Raw genomic sequence first — 19392 nt, 5'->3', positions numbered from 1 at the left:
TGTATGTTGGCTCTTGAAGAATGTCTCAGTATATTCATCATCATCATGTCCATGCATAGCCCATTAATAACCCTCGAGTGGATCCCTGGAAGATACCATTCACTGATCCTCAACTTTCACAATCCTCCCACTCTCAACCTCATACACATACCCCGTAATCGGAACATCCAAAACAAGCGGACTATTCCTCAGCCACAGAATATCGTCCTTAACGCTCTGCACAAGATCCCCAAACGGCAAAAACGCAATATGATCGGCATTCTGGTGTAGTTCCCCACGAATCTTGTCGCGGATGACTTCGTCAGTGAACGTCAACATCCCACAGTCCGTCTAGAACCGATCAGCAATGCATTCTCTTCCTTTCTCGTATATACAGCCCAAGCCAAGAGAGGGAATCTCGTGAAAGGTAGACTAAGGGAGATTAAGGGAGTACGCACATGGTGCACGATAACGATCTCACGAGTGCCGAGCAGCTGCTGTGAAATAATGATGCTGCGCAATGCATCAGAGACCCTGCCCCCAGCATTGCGGATTACGTGCGCATCGCCTTCTTCGAGGCCGAGTGCGCGAGCGGGATCTATGGCGAAGTATGAGCTTCCAGGTATGGACAGCCAACTGGTGAGTATACTCTATGGCTTACCTAGACGTGCATCCATGCAAGCTACCACGGCTACCTTTCTGGAGATAGAGAAACAGTCTCAGCTTTGTCTTGTGTAATATTGTTATAGTAAGGGGTTTGTCAACGCACCGCTGTGGAGGTAGCTGTAGGTCGCCTTTTGTGAAAGAGGCGACATACTTGGCATTGGCGGCTTCGAATTCTCTTGCAACAAACATCGTTCAGATACCTTGTTTGAACCTGGGGATTAACTCTGGAAAATCTTGGGTTGATGATGGAGCTACTTGGAAGCATATAAGGGCAGGTATGCATGCACACGGTACACCCCCCGCTTCTGATGTGATATACGACGAAAAAGGCAACATATCTTACCAATTGACGACTGCACACAAGCCAAGAAAATGGCGTGCTCCATTCCAGTTATCTAGATAGAGTTATGAATCTCAGACTCATTGGGGAGAATTCATTTTATCAATTTTTGGTATAGACCGGTCCAGATCGGGGATACAAGTCAGCTACATGAGCGATAACCCTGGCCGATAGATCCTAATGACGGTCTCTACATGATAGTATGTTCCATATAATAGATCGGCAGAGCCATTGGATTTGGCCAGGCGTCATTTAATTGGAAAGATAAGAACATGACAATCGTTTTCCATTTTGGTAATGTTCCGGATCTGTTGCCATCCCTATTGAGGCTATTGGACATCTGTGGAGTTGTAGGAGTTGGAATGGGATTCCACCGACTCCAAGCCAATGAGACTAGACTGTAGTCATATCTGTTCCCGATCAACAGTTCTCATGTACGCCTCACTTCATCCTTTGGGAAGACGATGACAGATGTAGCTAAGTATAGAACACAAAGATATTTGAGTTCACTGATCTGACACGGATTGCTCCTTCTTCTCATCCATGGGATTATCCTCTGAGTCTGGGCATTGGAACACAATAGACACCAACTATCGTACGTAGCGTGGCTCTCAAGTTTCCTTCCCGAACCGAAAGTTGCCACCACCTCCTGGTTGGATACCAGATTAAATTGTCGCATCGTCTCTTGAAATAGTGCGTGGTTTTATGTGTGAATGGGCAGAGTGCTGGAGTGCTCTGAGTCCGAACATTCTCCGAGTAAATGAAACGACCGTACAATAGGGCTACACAGTAGTGGTCGGTTGACCCCATGGGACATTCCGGCGATAATAGTCTTAAGAGCCTCGAACCTGTTTTCCGATATTGTAAGTCAGTCTGAGCTCACAGTCATTGCATTTGGTAGCAGGCAACAGAGCTGTATACGTACATGTGCATTCTCATCACATCTGGAGGGTATCCTCGTCTCCTCTTGAAGCCTTGGGTCCATGGTTCAGCTTCAAAACTCTACCAAGACAGGGAGAAGAGCGGCTGATGCGGCTTCTGAGGCAGCTCGGTACAATCCCAAGCTTTTTGCAACCTCCCTCTGCAGACCAGAGATGATCGAGAGGAAGCAGCCTCATCCAGATGACCCAGCGTCACAGAGGGAAACCCGCCTCATCCAGATAGCCCAGCGACATGGAGGGAGCCCCGCCTCATCCAGATGACCCCGCCTCATGGAGAGGAAACAAGAGGCTGCTTCCTCTCAAGAGAGAGTCAACCAGCCATCGTGGGGCGGTTGCTGTCCATTGCACCAGGCGTAGTTCTGGTGGTGATCAAACCTAGATGGTGGTCACCCGGGGTGGCGTAGTCCTCGTGCTCTTCACCACGTCCACAGTCTCCGTGTCATCTTCTCAAAGTCTGTCGGCGTGATGAGCACGTCACGTTCTCCTTGTACCGGGACTCTATCGTAGAGAGCATCGAATGGCAAGACATGATCCGTCGTGTTCGTTGGCGATGGTTTGAATCGGGAGTGAACCAAGAGTTGAAACGTTGGAAGCAACGTCGGCCATGCTTCGCGATGTGGGTGTCAAGACGGGAACATGATCGGTCAATTCTGGTACATGTCTGATGTCTCCCAGAACCAGGATGTGGTGAGGACGCCATACTGTCGAGTAGAACCCGGATGTTGAGTCGTAAGATTAGACGAAGCCACCCATGTTGCTGGGGCATGCCGCCTCTGAACCGTATGCCACACCATGGACATCACAGCCTCACAGAGGGGACCATGGAATGATGGAACTTGGAACCGATGAACCGGGAGTCGAGTTGATGGGCGTATGAGAGATGAAGGAGATGACGAGGACGATGTAAGGGTGGTGAAAGGCATATAAGAGGATGGATGAAGGAGAGAAGAACTATCAAGGTGAGAAGCAGCCTATATATATGCGAGAAAGCAGAGACCACATGACCAAACACGGGTTTTGCGTATTGATCTGGTTACTGGTATGTATGAGAGGGAGAGGGGAGTGTACCTACCTAAGGGAAGGAACTTATTTATACCATTGGCCAACCTAAGGGCCCCATAAGCTTCCAATGTTTCTGGATGTGATGAAATAGCTAGTAAGAGCCCCTCAGGTCCAAACCATACGTACCTGCCCTTCTCAGGATCTGTTGGGTCGGGCTTTCCTATCTTAGCCGTCGCTGCTTTTATGAGGGTCAGAGTCAAACTCACTTAGATCTTAGTGCGGGCTCGGAATCCGTGAATATTAAATAGTAACTTGCAAATTGCATTGTTTCACTGGGTAAAGGACATATGCTTTGTATCTTGTATCTTGTGTCGTAGTCCGGCTATAGCAAGCTGGCAACAGCATAGACAAGTTACTTCTTCTAAAGGATTCTAACCATCTCCCGACCAGCCCAGTCCATATGGAATAGATGATATTGAATACAACTTAACTAGTTCAACCTTGGAAAGCCAAGTCTACTGCATAGATTAACTCAAGAACTCCTTCTTCGCAACCCTTTCACAAAGGCCACGCAAAACACCACCAAGATCCTCGAAATCACTCTTCTCCAGATAAACCTGCCCACTCAACCGAGTCCACAACCACGACCCATGACAGAAAACCGGCACAAACGTATTATGATCATCCATCAGCTTAGACTGAATCCAATTGGATGCCCTGGGAGCTTCCTCTTCAGACAACACAACAGCAGGGGTATACCCAAAAGACCCAGTCTCCTTCCCAGCAATATCAACAGCAATAGGAAATCGAACAGTAGTCATAGCACACTGACGCATGCGGCTTTCTTGGCCAGGTTTCAGATCAGGTTCTTGCATGACATCAGTACCGAGCGCAGCAGCGACTGCGTCTGCGCCTTCATTGGCAATGCGTTGGATGTAAGCGATGATGGCATCTTCGCCGCCGCAGACCTCGGCGCGGAATTTCAGCGCAGCTGGGACGCAGAGGTAGGCGGAGTCGTCGCTTGTTGCGACGAACTCGAAGAGCGTTTCGTAGGGGGTCTTTGTTACTGGGGCGTTCGGGTCGGCCAGCACTGAGGCCATGGTTTCGGGTGAGGTCGGGGATGGGATGAAGCCCCAGGAAGTTGGGAGGGTGGTGCGCAAGAGATTTTGGTTGCGTTTGGGGGTGTAGAGGACTGCGCAGCTGCGGGGTGTGTACAACCATCTTGATTGATTCATGTCAGTGTTTGGGAACTTCTCCGAGGGCGTTGGTAAGGGCAATATATTAGGAGATCCTCATACTTGTGACAGTTCGATACCAAGAAGTCAGGCTGTAGCCTCTCCATATCGAGATGGATGTTTCCAACGCCATGCGCGCCATCGATGACACTCAGGATACCCTCTTCGCGGCAAATGGCGGTGATCCTCTCAAATGGGAACCGCACACCGGGGTTACTGACAATGATATCGAAGACACTGGCACGAACTTTGAGTCCCTCTTCTCGAGTCTGGCGAATAACCTCGCGGAAACGATGCTCCAGCTCATCCTCGGAAATGGGAAACTGGAAAGATACTTTTCGGGTTTGCAGAGAGGTATGCTCTTGTAGGGACACAACGCCCTTCTCAACAGCACCGTAGACGGGCTGGAAGTAGATGAGTGCCTCGCCGGGTTGGAAGGCTAGGTTGTACAGAACCGTGGCCACGCCAGTAGTCGCATTTTTGACGAACACGCACTCATCCCGGTTGGCGTTGAGGATCTTTGCGACAGCGCCGCGTGCATCGTCCAAGTACTTTGCGTGGTCACGGCGGATATATGGATCAGGTCGTACATCAGCGAGATCAATGAAGGCACGCTGTGCATCTTTCACCGGAATCGGATGGGCACCAAAGGATCCATGATTCAGGTTCTTGTACTCTGGATCGAACAGCCAGTGTTTTAGCATTGGCTTGCCAAATGGAGTCAATTGAGTTGGCGCTGTCATGATGGCAAAACGGGAAATATTGACGAAATTGTTCAGGACACCACAACTTCAACCCGAACAGCACAATATATACAATCCCAGTGCAATGACTCAAAAGCTCTTTCTTCAGGTTTCGAGGGGTCCAAGCTTTAGAGGTTCTGGGCCAATGACAACCCTTACGATGCTACCCGGAGATCCACATGCCGCCAAAGGGCGTGAAAGTGGATCGGGGATGTCATACACAGTAGAGCATGGAAGCAGGAGTCATTCTAGCATTGCGCGTGCTCATATTGGAGTTCATTTCGCCGCCTACCTCGCCTTTTGGGTAATTTTGATAACCATTAAGACACTAAATCACATTGGGCATTCTGGGTTTCCAAACTGTTCTGCCGTGGAGTCAACATGGCGCTTTCTGGTCGTACTTCATGAATCATGATACATTTGAGTCCTCGTCAGGTCCTGATCCACTCGGAAGTACCGCTGAGACGAAGTTCGCAGAACCTGGGGCCAGGATAGACGCTGTCAGTATGACCAAAAGGCTGTGATTGCTTTTTTCTCGCTATGTTTTTTTCCTTCTTTGAAAGTAATCAGCCACTGGAAGTTTTTGCTCGTGCTTGCACAATATTATTACAGGTAGAAAGATGACTATTATATAGCACACAACTTGTCAAGATCCCAGGGGACATCAACAGTTGCCAGACGAAGAGCCTTTTCAACGCTCTGCCGTTGAAATGTGGGCCCATTCCCTACGCAAAAGGCGTCAACTGACAGTACTAAAGTGATGTTAGTCCGTGCCATCATCAATTCCATTGCCTGCCAAAACTCACATTTGATGAAAGTTGGCATATCAACCGTTAAAGAGACCGTATAATCACGCTGGCCAGTGGCACCAGGGAAGTTCTGGAAGATCACTCTCTTGTCACACAGGTATTGTTGCACCTCATTAGCATCCATATGTCCACCATTTTCAGACCCGAACGCAATCTGCCAGATCCTAGATGGAATCTGGAGTTGTCCATCCGAGAGTATGTCCATGTTCGCCCGCAAGGTATGAAGCACATTAGCTTTCGTGTCCACCAACTCACCCGTCTTGTCTTGCGTGACAGCGTAGAAAGCCGAGATCTTCCTGTTGCGTTCCGCCAGACTCAATGTAGAACCAAAGATAGTCTGGATACTAGGATGGTTGGGAGTCTCGACGAGGAGGCGGTATCCGTTCTGGCAGCAAGCCTGGACTAGACGTTGTGCGATATTCCACGGCCGTCCAGGCTGTGTATTGCCAGAGAAGAAGTCCAGTGATCCCGGAGAACTCGATAGGGGTGGGGTCAGATAAGGGATTTCAATGGCAGGCGATGACATGTGGATGAGGCCAAATGGTAGGACAGACTGGTCTTGATATGGCGGAGTCGGCGGATCGGCCCAATTCGTGGCAACTGATCGAATTACATCCTCGACGTCTGTTGAGGTTTCTGAATATGCTCTGTCCGGAGCAGGATTTGGTGCTGTGTTATTATCTGAGGCTTCAGGCTGTTTCTTGGTGCGAATGATGGCTCCCTCGGTCGGTTCATCAGTCCCAGCTTTCGCGAGCGACACGCATTGCTGTATTATTGTTTGGAGGGCAGATGCGATATGTGGATATTGGGACACGAGTTGGTCTTCTATAAGAAGATCGCTGAACGAGAGGAAAGAATTGCTGATATCTTCAATTCCGGCCTCTAATTCGCGCACGCGAGTCTGCAGGTTCCCAATTGTGGTCTCCTTTCGCTTGCGATATGCCTGCTGCGCGAGACGAAGTTGTTTGCGACGTCTCTGATGTTTCATTGTTAGCCTTCGCACCCGGAGTGTTCGGCGTGCGACCCACCTCGGGCACTTCTTGATCATCAGTGACGGTGCGAGGGCGGCCGCGTTTGCGACCACTTGGTTTGGCTTCCTCTGCCATCTTTCCAGAGTTATCTAATATGGAGGACATTATGTCGAGTTTTGGGCACTCAAAGACTTGTAGATAAGAAGAGACGTTACAAATGCGAAAAGAGGTGAGATGATGACGATGTCAATGATTATTTGATCAATGCCGACCCTCCATTCTCCCACCCTCGGGAGTGTTGAATAATCAGAAAATCGCCGACCCCCTTACCTCCAGCCGCCAGCGTCTCCCCGCCTTCGCTTTCGTACTTTGAATGTAAATCAGGCCAAAGTCAGGCATTAAGGCATCAAGATTAGTTAGAAACGGCATTTTGGCCCCTGGCGCTTATACAGCGGCGTACGAAACTAATTGGACCACGGGATCTTGCTACAAACGCACATGAAGCCGGCAGGGCATCTTTCTTAGCTTTGTCCAGTTGCTTCAGATACTTTCTGAAGCCTGGAGGTCAGCGAGCCTCAGTACTTGGTCGATATCTATTTGCTAAGGGTCTTTTTGGCAAAGAGGCAGCATAGTCCATAATTTAGAATGCGTGAGCATTTGCTAGCTATACAGGGCACATTCGTGCCTCAACTGAATGTTCCATTGGTAACATCGGTAGGATAAAGCTAAAAAGCATGAACAGGAAAAGAAAGTGCCTCCAACCACCCAAATGCTGCGGTTTTTCGTAAGCCGTCAAAGTCATCGCTCATGTATAATGTCCAGTAAAAGTAAACCAGCGCCGGGTCCCGTAAAGTCATCAATAATAATACAAACGTGTATACGTTTAAAGCAGTGCAACAATACCACAAAGCAGGGGAGACAGGACACCCGCCATAGCAGGAACCTTGGCCTGGCTATCTGCGTTGCCAGCTGATGGGGTGCTGCGAAGACCGGAAGCCTTCGTCGCAATGCCTTGAGGGAGCGTTGTAGTAAAAGTAGTGTCAGTTGTGGATTCTGTCGAAGAGATTGTCTGCGTCACCAACGGGATCGAGGTTTCCTGCGTGGTCTCAACGCCAGAGTGGGAAAAGGCAACCGAAGATGAAGGCGATGCCGCTGACGTAGAGCGGAAGGTATACTGTGAGGAAAGAGACTCGGTATTAACGGATGATCTTGAGAAAGACGCTGGAGAGCAGGCGGGGGAATCCTCACTCATTGAGCCGCCGCTTGGTGGCTTGTTTTGGCCAGACGCAGACTCCCAATCATACTGGTATCCTGTCGATAAGGCCGTGGGAGAGCCAGAAGCTACCCAGGGCCAGACATCGGGAGTGACCCAGGAAGACGTCTCTCTGTGGGTTCCGCTCCAGGGGACAGGGGCACTGTCGACGGTTGCAGTGATTTCTGGTGCGGACTGGGTCGCCGCGGGTTCAGCGCCTTTGTTGCCATTGACTTTACCACCTTCCGCAACGATCGATTTCCATGAGCCACTCCTGTCGCCGTAGCTGTACGAAGTGCCGGTGGAGTAGTCAGTCACTGTCATCGACTTCATGTACATCTTGAATGGGCCTTGGCTGTAGTCGGTCCGACCACCAGCCCAATCTGCACGAACGCCAGCCGTTAGCAAGCTTGACAATAGCTAGTTATCTAGGGGATGGTGTTATTTACCAATCGTGCCCTGTGCATTGTTTGGGTCGCCGCCAGCCCACACGCCAACTTTGATCATCATTGGCGTCTGTGGGTACTGATTGTCTGCCGTCTCAGGTGTGAGAACACGAACAGTCTTCCCATCAATTGCCCACACAATCTGGTCACTTGTCCAGTCAATGGAGTAGGTGTGGAAGTCATCATGGTTTCCGGGATTCTCGTGGAAAGCGCCACGGCTGAAGGTGGTTGTGTCGCCCTTGCCAAAGTAATTGGTCTGGACTTGCGCGTTGTTGCCGCCCAGCCATTCCCAGTCGATCTCATCCAGATCATCGGACTGCAGAACTGCACTACTCACAATTCCGGTTCCTGCTGCCGCCTTGATCTTGAACTCCACACGGCCGAACATGATGTACCAGCCGGACTGAATCAGTGGTCCGTCACCTTGCTTGGAGATGGTGAAGGTTGCGCCATTAGCATTGTCATAGGTGACAGCTCCAATCGATGTAAAAGCCCCCGATGCACCACTTGTGAAATCAAATGTCTTGTCGGATTGGCCAAACGCGGGATCAGGTGGGCATGCTGCTGCCCATTAGTGACCTGTCAACAGCTGATGACGAACTGTACTTACATTTCTCTGTGGGGTTGCAGTCGGTATATGTCTGAGCAGCAACCAGCGCAGTGGAAGCCAGCAGGCTCAGAGCCGCACCAAGAGTGAACCGCATGGCGGTATGTTGATTGATACTTCAAGGTATTAATCCAATACACTCTGGATATAAGTATTTTGCGATGAAGATGGATGGGGGTGATATAATGTTAGTGAGTAAGAAGTGTTGAGAAGGAAAAGTGAGGGGTGAGTGATGACAGTCAAAATGACTTAAACAACCGGAAGCATCTTAAACTAAATCGGCAGGTGCCAGCCTCCTCTGTTTTCGTTGCTTCTTGTTTGGGTCGATCCCGTGGGTCCCGGGAGCTGTCATTGGTCCAATCAGACTACGTCAATTGAGGTGGAGATTCGAGCTAACTACGCCACGTTTCGATGGACAGCCTTCGATAAGTTCCATTCCTTGAGAAAGTCTTGACTCTTGTACTCTTTGGGTGTGTAGTCGAGATGTCAATGCGCGCAATATTCGAGATTTGCGACACAAAGAGCCTAGTTGATTTTTGGTCAGTTTACTTCGTATACAATTTCAACGTTGACACAATGGACTTGGCCTGAAGACACCAAGAAAAGGCGGCGAAGCCCCGTAGGCACTGATCAGGCCCACACCCCCAGCCCCTCGCGTTTTACCATCCACGATGGTATTCTTATGTAGAGATGTGATCTCATATGGCGGATTTTCCTCTGATCTCGATTCGAGTTTAATTTATTTAAACATGCAATGCCTATGCAATAATCCCCAAACTAGTCCCGAGGCTAACATTGGGCAGACATTCCCTCGCAACCCTTCCGAAGTTGGGAGTAATGATGTTTACAGCTTGGGAAAATCAGCTCATTGATACTGTGAATAGCCCGTTAAGTTAGCCCTGATCTTCACTTAGAATATACACTACCCAGATGCAGTAGCCCAAGAGCCTTCTGACCGATCTAGGCCTTCCTCAAAATACAATACGCAGTAGGCGTCGATCGATGTAGGCGATCCATGCAGGGCGATCGCTGTACCCCGTACCTAGCCACGATCTATAGTCGGAATAATTCACCCCATGATCTTAGGCTCTGGCACGTCCCACATGTCAATCCGGACTGCTCACTCTCAGGCATTGTACACATGCCACATGGCTTCGTGCCTCTTATTTGCGATACAAGAGTGCGTTGTTGAGGCTAGGGGGAAAGACCTGTCTCATGCTTGGCCTATTTGAGTGCAGGTAGGGGGCCTCGGATGGCGAGCTATCCAGGTAAAGGTTAGACCCCCTGCTTATTATCAGTTATTGCCAGTCTGCTCAGGTGATTAGCTCGGATCTTAGCCATTTCCCAAGCCTCATCCAGGAAGATGAGGTTGTATCTGTGCCTTTCAGCATAGCCACACTTCTCACTCAGTCAATCATACTGCGGATTTAGTACCCAACATTTTCGATTAGGATGAAGTTTCCCTTATCTTTTCTTGGCCCCATATATTTCTCATACATAGTCGTGGCCAAGTACTTTGGTGGGGCGCTAATAGATAACCATATGGATAGTAAAGGAGCGTTCCAAGTCAAGATTGTAGCGCAATGGAGCGTGCTCTCAAAAGTGTCGATAGCCATGTCTGAAAATCGGTTCTTGTGAACTATCATCATAGTCGTGCTGGTCGGAAGTGAAATGGAATGCTGAGGTCCGAAGTAGCAACAGTTCCAAGGCTGGGAGATCGCCTTCACCGTTGTTCCGTCGACAGTACTTCCAGTTTGCCAAGAAGGACAAGTAAGACAACAAAGACATACCAATCACTGGACAAATTGTAACAAAGAGTGTGCTACAGTGACAATAGATTCCTTGGCAGCCCGGGCTGTCACCCAAGTTGATGAAGAAGATACGAGTACAACCCTGAAAGTGCTACAGAGTGTCTTGTCACAGCCTACCTCAAGGGGTAGTGAAGGAACCGAGATGACGAGTTGGTGACTTGGTGACTTGACCTTGAAAGGCTATGTATACGAAGACAACACGACTGTATTTTGAATGCCCAGCTCTCTTCATGCTCGAACACCAACACGACGCGTAAATGAAGCCGAACAAAGATCGGAGAAGCTCCACAGCCCTTCAATGCTCCAGCCCAGGGGCCCAGGGCCTGTTAAGCACGGACAGCCGCACGAGCCAAGGCTTGCCCTTTCAATAGATGTCCAAGTATAGAAGTGAACAGTAAGAGAAATGTTTTAGAATGTGTTGAGGCCTTGAAGGAAATCGGCAGAAGAAGGAAAAAGAAGTGTCAACGAGACACCGATGTTCCACCCAGTTCACCTATGGTACCCTATGGGCGCTAAGAGCCTCACTTCCGATCTCCTGGTCCTCCGTACCCGCTTAAGCTCTCTCTCTCTCCCTCACTTTTCTCTCGATCGCTCAATATCTTCTTAGGGCTTTGAGTTTTATCTCAAAGTTTCATCTCCTTTTTATAGCGACTTGGGCTTTGTTCTTCGATCGTCATTCCGTCGACCCGCCTTTGTCACGAGTCACGACTATTCCCCACTCTCTTCAACCCCCCAATTAACCCTGGACCTCAATCATCAGCTCGCCTTGCCATGCGCTCAAGTTGCCCTTGATCGCGAGCACTATATAATTCCTCATGAAATAACGCCACGATTGATTTTTGCGCCCGACGCTAGATCCGCGCCTCGGTTTACACACGGCTTTCCATACGCCTCCCTTCATCCTCGCGCCCCCGCCAGCCCTCCCCGACTCCTTCGCGCTCTCACTGCCAACCTATTCATCTGCCTCCTCTGATATATCTACCTGGCGCGCTCTACGTTTACTTGGAACTTTTCAGCTCCATACCACGTCGCCGGGTTGATCTCCGCAACGTGGCGCGAGCACCCGAGACAGCAGAATTGACAACCACACGTTGCAGCTCCCCGGTCGTTCACGCCATCCGATAATCATCGGAGATTTTAATGCTCGACCGCTCTGGATTATTACTACACCTCAAGATACAGCTGGCTGCAACTTGAGTAGGGTCGCTGTGGTGGCATTTGGCCGAGCTTGAGAGCAGTCATGCCAGTGCGGGACCGCAAGCAACCCGGCAACCGCCAGGGTTCGCAAGGCTCTGGTAATAGTTCGATATCGCAAGACACAGTGCGAAACTCTGAGAGTCGGTCTCTAGATCAGGCCGCGGCCTCCTCGGGGGGTTACAATGCCGATTCGTTTTCTGGTTCCTCGAAAACGGACAACAGGTAAGCTTCTATTTCTCTTCTCTCCTTGGCTATGTCGCATCCGTCGGGTTATTACTAGCCCAAATAACGAGGAGAAAGGAGAAAGAAAGAAAGAAAGAAACAAAAATAAAAAAAGAGAAAGACAAAACGAAGCTAATTTCTTGCCAGGCCGGAGAGTTCGAAGCCCCCTCGGATTGATTGGGGAAATTCCATGTGGTCATGGAACTCCCCCAATATCTCCCGAACTGAACAACGCAAGGCTTCTGGCTTCAGCAACCACCGCGAAGCTTCAATTGTCCCGAATAACCGAGATAGTCCCTCACAGACTTCTGCCTCAGCTCCCCGACCACCGCCCCTCAACCCCTCTCGTCTCGACCCTAATGAGATCGAGTCGATTGCCCCATGGTCCACAGCCCCCAGCAGTGGCCAAGCGGATTCCAGCGGTACCTTTTACCACGACTCCGAACAAGAAGCGTCGCCTGCATCATTCACATTTCGTCCCACAACCGGACGCACGATAGCTAGCGAACCTGCGGAGTCAGAATACCAGGGGGAGGAGCATCGCCGCCCATCTGCCGCGAGCAACACCACAGTCAGTAGTCAAGGGTCAAGGTCGAGCATTAGTCAAAAGTTCCGAAAGAAGCATTTGAAGGGTTTACTTGGAGACGACTATCACTCATCTGGGGAGCTTCACGCCGATGATGATGGCTCCCAGAACCCACCAAGCAGGCGCGGGGGACCGGTCGACCAGTTGAAGGCGCGAGAGAGAGCAAACTCGGATGGCTCGCGCAATACGCCGGAGGGCTCCAACTGGTCGCAGCGTCCCCAGAAGCCACGGGCCAACACACCTTTGCCCTCGAGTGACATCACACCGTGGGATTACCAAAGCTTTAATGATATTCCACAGTATGGAGAGGCACCCGTACGACATGTTCCCATAGGTCCGGATGGGCAGCGACTTGTATCACCAGAACCCAGCACCTCAAGCCAGAAAGAATCGGGCCGACGCGGTCCCGGCAGACACCGTCCTTCACGGAGCAAAGAGGAAAATCCCACCGTTGCTGGCGATCTGGCATGGTCTCAGCCGCGGCCTGTTACTGGCAGAGATGATATCGGATTGCGGCCGTTTAATAACTCAACAGCTGACGTGAGCGACGGCAGTGCGTTTGGAGGTCGCTCAACAAGTCCAACGCCCAGTGTCCGTAGCGCATATCGTGACCATTCTGACCAGAACTCGCAGCACCCCAGATTGGGTGGGTTCATAAAAAAGATACTCGGTCACGGATCCAAATCACATGATAGATCCCGAAACTCTTCTCCGCCACGGCGCGATAGGCAAGGTAGCCTCGAAGGAAGTACATCTTCTCGACATCCTGACGCGACAGACTCGGACCGGAAGAAAGAGTCCGGGAAGGGTCTCATTGGAGGAAGAAAACTTGGTCCTCGTCGTGTCTTCACTAATCAAGGTGGCGACACCTACAACCCCAACAGGGACGACAAGACCCAGGAGGAGAATAAACATTTCTTTCATCTCGACGTTGATATGGGGGATCTGAAAGGAATTGTCCGACCGCCATCACCAGGTCGTGTGCAGGACGGAACGGTCACTCCAGCCGACGATTCCAAAATCGAAAAACCGTGGAATGCTCCTGAAAGTTGGCAGGTCAGGGGCCCCGTTGACCCTACCTTGATGGGCTCTTCCATCGAACCCGCCTTGGAAGATCCGAGCACCGTTGGTCCTCGTGAACGCGAAGCTACGTACTTTATTCGAATTTTCCGGATTGATTCGACGTTTGCCACGCTCTCTGCTGGTGTGAACGCTACAGTGTCTGAGATACTCCTGATGCTTGGTCGGAAATCTTTCTTGCAAGATCATCTCAACAATTACGAGATCGTTCTACGGAAGAACGACCTTTCGCGCCAGCTTGATCACAACGAACGACCTATACAAATGCAAAAGAAGTTGCTGGAACAAGTTGGCTACACAGAGAAAGACCGAATCGGGGATATTGGTCGCGAGGATCACAGTTACCTCTGTCGGTTTATCTTTTTGCCGACTAAACTGAGCGGTTACAGCAGTCTCGAGGGTGAACCCGGTTTCAATAAGGTCCAAAAATTCAGTCATGTTGATCTCCAAGGGCGCAGTCTCGTCACGATTCCCATCACCTTGTACGCCAAATCCTCCGAAATCATCTCCTTGAATTTGTCCAGGAACTTGTCATTGGACGTTCCCAAAGACTTCATTCAGAGCTGCATCAACCTGCGGGAGATCAAGTTCATCGGAAATGAGGCCGCATTCCTCCCTCAAAGTTTCGGCTTGGCCGCCCGGTTGACTTACCTTGATGTATCAAACAACCGCCTTGAGGATCTGGATCATGCGGGCCTTGATCGTCTCACGGGTCTCGTCAGCATCAAGATGGCGAATAATCAATTGACCAAGCTCCCCAGCTCGTTCGGTAACTTCCAAAGTCTGCGGAGCCTGAATATGTCGTCAAATGGCTTTAAGGTCTTCCCTGATTTCCTATGCAACCTTACAAGTTTGGTCGATCTTGACATCAGTTTCAATGGCATTGAGGAACTTCCCAATATTGGCCGCTTGTCCACTCTTGAACGCCTATGGATTACGAACAACAATCTAAGCGGGCCTCTCGATGGCTCCTTCGGGGAGCTGGTGAATCTCAAGGAGTTCGACGGGCGCTTCAACGCTATCACCAATATCGATGCTCTCTCTAGCCTTCCACGACTCGAGCAGGTATTCTTCGGTCACAATCTGTTATCGCGCTTCAAGGGATCATTCCCAAAGCTGCGAAGTCTACATCTTGACCATTGCCCTTTGACACAGTTTGATGTTGATGCTCCTATGCCAACATTAACATCTCTGAACCTTGCTTCTGGAAAACTATCCGTATTCAAAGATACCATTTTTGAGAATTGTGTGAATCTGACAAAACTCATCCTGGATAAGAACCACTTGTCCACGGTATCACCTCAAATTGGCAAACTGCGTCGACTGGAACATTTCAGTATGATCAAGAACCCGCTATCTTCTTTGCCTCCAACGCTCGGTTGCCTTGGGGAGCTCAAGTGCTTCAACTTGAGAGAGTGCAATTTGACGTCGCTACCGGCCGAAATATGGCATTGCTCTAAGCTGGAGGTCCTCAATGTATCCTCAAACATCTTGTCGACTTTCCCAAAGTGCGGTGCTCCGTACCCTCAAGTACCCGGAGAGCCTACTGCCACACCTGCGTCTACACCAGGCGTTGTTGGAACCCCGAGCTCTGAAGACATAGGCCCTATGGATGAACCGGGCTTGCGCCGACCAAGTCAAACGTCGAATGGCGCTATGAAGTCTACGTCGCCAAATGGGACGTATCGGGCACCTACTGGGCAATCTGTTTCCCAGCAAGGTGGCAGGACCGTATCAGCGGCATCACGAACAATTACCGATCCGAACTCTACTAGTCGGAAGGACTCAAACTTCTCCCAACAGCTGGCAATGACGTTTGCGGCATCCCTTCGAACTCTTTCCCTCGCTGACAACAGACTTGAAGATGACGTTTTCCGAGAACTGTCCTTACTTCCAGAACTGCGTATCGTCAACCTTTCCTATAATGACCTGACAGAACTCCCACAAGGCATCCTCAAACGATGGCCTATGATTTCCGAGCTGTACCTTTCGGGTAACGAGTTGACATCTCTCCCCTCTGATGACCTCGAAGAGGGGAGCAATCTCAAAGTTCTCCACCTGAACGCAAATCGATTCCAAGTCTTGCCTGCTGAACTTTGCAAGGTCAGCAAGCTGTCCATACTAGATGTGGGAAGCAACGGGCTCAAGTACAACGTTTCAAACTGGCCTTACGATTGGAACTGGAATTGGAACCGCAATCTCAAGTACCTCAATTTCTCTGGCAACAAACGCCTGGAAATCAAGCCGAACATTGCTTCCCTGGGTCCTCCGGCTGCCAATGGCGCTGATCTGACAGACTTCAACTCCCTAACCCACCTTCGGGTTCTGGGTCTGATGGATGTCACACTCACGATTCCCACTATTCCGGAGGAGACCGAGGATCGACGTGTGAGAACTTCAGCCTCCTTGGCCGGTACCCTCGCATACGGCATGGCAGACTCACTTGGTAAAACCGAGCATCTATCTATCATTGATATGATTGTTCCACGGTTGAAGCAGGATAATGTGGAAACCCTGGTGGGAATGTTTGACGGACAGACGCTTTCCAGTGGTGGTTCTCGCGTCGCAAAGTTCCTGCACGAGAACTTCACTTCCACTTTCTCGTTTGAGCTGAAGAAGTTGCAGCAAGAGCAGGGTGAAACCCCGCTGGACGCACTCAGACGAACGTTCTTGGCATTGAACAAGAACATGGCAGGCTCTGCCTACAGGTCTATTGATGACCGTGAGGTTAGACAATATCATCGAGGATCAGCCTCGGCCAAAAAACTCAACCAAGATGACATCCAGTCTGGCGGTATTGCTACTGTCTTGTATCTGAACAATATGGACTTGTATGCTGCCAATGTCGGTGATGCTCAGGCTATTCTGATCAGATCGGATGGTTCGATGCTCCCTTTGACGCGAAACCATGATCCCGCGGAGCCTAGCGAGCGCGCGCGCATTCGTGCAGCAGGCGGCTATGTGTCTCGCAACGGAAAGCTCAACGATGTCCTTACTGTCTCGCGATGCTTCGGACACTTCCCCATGATGCCTGCAGTCATTGCGGCCCCCTACACGATGCGTTGCACTTTGACAGAACAAGATGAGATGATCGTATTGGCATCGAAAGAACTCTGGGACTATGTTACTCCCGAAGTGGTGGTTGATATCACTCGCAGAGAACAGCCCGACTTGATGTTTGCGGCTCAGAAATTGCGTGACTTGGCCATCTCTTTTGGTGCTACCAACAAGCTGATGGTGATGATTCTCGGCGTTGGTGAGATTCAGAAGAAACGCCCGAAGCCTCGTCCTGCTCTTAACACCGCCTCGTCCACATTTGCGGAGGAACAGATCATCCCCACTGCCAAGCGGCCGAAGAAGCGCGATGGTCCTGGAGACTCGCGATTGGCTCGCTTTGACTTCGTGGATGCTCCCGACGGTGAATTGACAATCATGTTCACTGATATCAAACAGTCCACGGGCTTATGGGAGACATGCCCGGATGCGATGCGCTCTGCTATTCAAATTCACAACGATATCCTGCGCCGGCAGCTTGGAATCTTCGGTGGTTACGAAGTCAAAACAGAAGGTGATGCTTTCATGGTAGCTTTCTCAACCACTACCGCGGCCTTGCTGTGGTGCTTTAACTGTCAAAACCAACTCCTTGAGGCTGAATGGCCCACGGAGATTCTCGATCAACCGCAGTGCCGAGTTGTGGTTGACATGGACAACAACGTTATCTTCCGTGGTCTGTCTGTCCGCATGGGTGGTCATTGGGGCGAGCCTGTCTGCGCAAAGGATCCGGTCACTGGTCGAATGGACTATTTTGGCCCCATGGTAAATCGCGCATCGCGAATCTCCGCTGTTGCCGATGGAGGTCAGATCTTCGTTTCGTCAGATTTCATGGCCGACATCCAACGCAATCTCGAGATTTTCGCTGATGCTGAGCGTTCTGCATCGACCAGCTCCACCGACAGCATCTCTCGCGGCGATAGCTTCGGTCACAATATTCGTCGCGAGCTGCAACAGCTCAACAGTCAAGGCTTTGTTATCAAAGATCAGGGCGAGAGAAAGCTGAAGGGGCTGGAGAATCCAGAACCTCTCTACCTTGTCTACTCATCTTCGCTTTCTGGGCGCATGATATCTTCGGAAGAGTCGCGCGATTCTGACAGCTCTGTTGCAACTATCAGTCCTCACAATCAGCTGGACATCCAGACCAATGTCATCTGGCGTTTGTGGGAAGTCACACTTCGTCTTGAACGACTTTGCGGTGCCATGGAACAGCCAAGTGACCCAAGTCTCAGAGAGCCCAATGTTGCTCTCTTCAACATGGTCAAGAGGCACGGTGGAGAGCTGAATGACTCGACCGTCATCAGTTTGATCGACCAACAAGTCACTCGCATCGAGGTCAGTATCATACAATTTCTCATTTCACTGTCACTGCAATTCTAACACATTCCAGGTATGCATCAACACACTCTCCCTGCGCCACATGATGCGTCCCTTCAGACCAGGCGATAGGCTCAAGGACCACGCAGTCCCCATCGGGGAAGTCTTCCAGCAACTCCAAACACAACTTGCCGAATTCCAAGCTCTCAAGGAGCAGATGGCCGTTGGTTCAGGGACCAACGTCGGCGGTCCACCACTCTATGCCAACATGCAACCCATGGATCCCCTCGACAGCGGTATCACCTCCGCTTCATCGTCTTTCCTCCACCTCCCCGGCGATACCAATCGCGCTAGCAATTCCAGCCGCAGGTCCCGCTGATCGGTACCGGCTATTCTCTACCCCCTTAATATCAATTATCTACCGGTTTCTTATGACGTTCTTTATTCTTGTATCTCTCTGGCTATATTTTAGTGGGCGGCGTCCCACTGGCGGGAGGGGATTTGCAGATTGTTTTATAAAGCATCATGGCATGGAGCAACGGTGATTGTTTCGGTGTCTTTTTCTTTATTTTACTAGGTCGCTTTCATTCGTTTCTCGAGGTCTGTATATGGCTGGATACTGAATATATTACACACTTCATGATCGTTCCATTCATTGGCTTGCTTGCTTCTGCCACTTTGCTTCCTTCTTCGTATACGTATGTTGAAAAGGGCCCTGCACCGGTTGGCGAACATTCCAAGGTATCGTCCAGGGATTGACCAGCTTGCCAGTGCTCTGCAAGAATGAGCGGGATCAGGGTAATCAACGGTTAGAGGATAGCCTCATGGATACAGGACCTTTTCTCTCAGGTTATACGATATCTCAAATATCTCAAATTATCTGATTGGACAGTTGGCTCACTCGAGTGGCTGTATGAAGCGCCAACGCCACAGTCGAGTCACGTGACGTTGTTTATGCATGCGTCATTCGGCTTTGTTTTTCTTTAACTTGGAACCTTCTCACCTTCATCTGAGAACTTGAATCCAGACTGAGAGGAAATATCCATCTATCACTCCAGTTGATCTCTTTTGATTTTACACTTCGTAAAGGGTATCAGCGTCTCAGGTTTCCGCCCCGCCTGTTGCCCTGGCTACGAC

At 50.3% G+C, this 19392-nt stretch overlaps 5 protein-coding genes across 5 annotated transcripts; 1 reads left to right on the top strand and 4 right to left on the bottom strand.

The window, feature by feature from the left end:
• Positions 1-99: 99 nt before the first annotated feature.
• On the bottom strand, positions 100-834 carry N7515_005795 (beta-class carbonic anhydrase; the record flags this gene model as incomplete). The annotated part of the gene is made up of 4 exons (XM_056666539.1): positions 100-330; positions 438-577; positions 641-678; positions 749-834. 4 exons carry the CDS (start codon positions 832-834, stop codon positions 100-102), a joined length of 495 nt encoding a protein of 164 aa, XP_056520135.1.
• A 2621-nt stretch (positions 835-3455) lies between these two features.
• On the bottom strand, positions 3456-4906 carry N7515_005794 (putative aminotransferase family protein (LolT); the record flags this gene model as incomplete). The annotated part of the gene is made up of 2 exons (XM_056666538.1): positions 3456-4149; positions 4227-4906. 2 exons carry the CDS (start codon positions 4904-4906, stop codon positions 3456-3458), a joined length of 1374 nt encoding a protein of 457 aa, XP_056520134.1.
• A 627-nt stretch (positions 4907-5533) lies between these two features.
• Positions 5534-6851, bottom strand: N7515_005793 (bZIP transcription factor; the record flags this gene model as incomplete). The annotated part of the gene is made up of 3 exons (XM_056666537.1): positions 5534-5658; positions 5713-6691; positions 6744-6851. The coding sequence occupies 3 exons, from the start codon at positions 6849-6851 to the stop codon at positions 5534-5536; spliced, it is 1212 nt and encodes a 403-aa protein (XP_056520133.1).
• Positions 6852-7569: 718 nt separating this feature from the next.
• On the bottom strand, positions 7570-9088 carry N7515_005792 (glycoside hydrolase family 16 protein; the record flags this gene model as incomplete). The annotated part of the gene is made up of 3 exons (XM_056666536.1): positions 7570-8321; positions 8388-8945; positions 8995-9088. The coding sequence occupies 3 exons, from the start codon at positions 9086-9088 to the stop codon at positions 7570-7572; spliced, it is 1404 nt and encodes a 467-aa protein (XP_056520132.1).
• A 2954-nt stretch (positions 9089-12042) lies between these two features.
• On the top strand, positions 12043-18634 carry acyA (adenylate cyclase acyA; the record flags this gene model as incomplete). The annotated part of the gene is made up of 3 exons (XM_056666535.1): positions 12043-12221; positions 12369-18273; positions 18329-18634. The coding sequence occupies 3 exons, from the start codon at positions 12043-12045 to the stop codon at positions 18632-18634; spliced, it is 6390 nt and encodes a 2129-aa protein (XP_056520131.1).
• Between the last annotated feature and the right edge of the window lie 758 nt (positions 18635-19392).

This window comes from Penicillium bovifimosum (genome assembly GCF_028826915.1).
Source record: "Penicillium bovifimosum strain IBT 22155 chromosome Unknown utg000005l_segment0_segment0, whole genome shotgun sequence".
Classification (NCBI taxonomy): domain Eukaryota; kingdom Fungi; phylum Ascomycota; class Eurotiomycetes; order Eurotiales; family Aspergillaceae; genus Penicillium; species Penicillium bovifimosum.
This window is presented reverse-complemented; position numbering and strand designations above follow the sequence as displayed.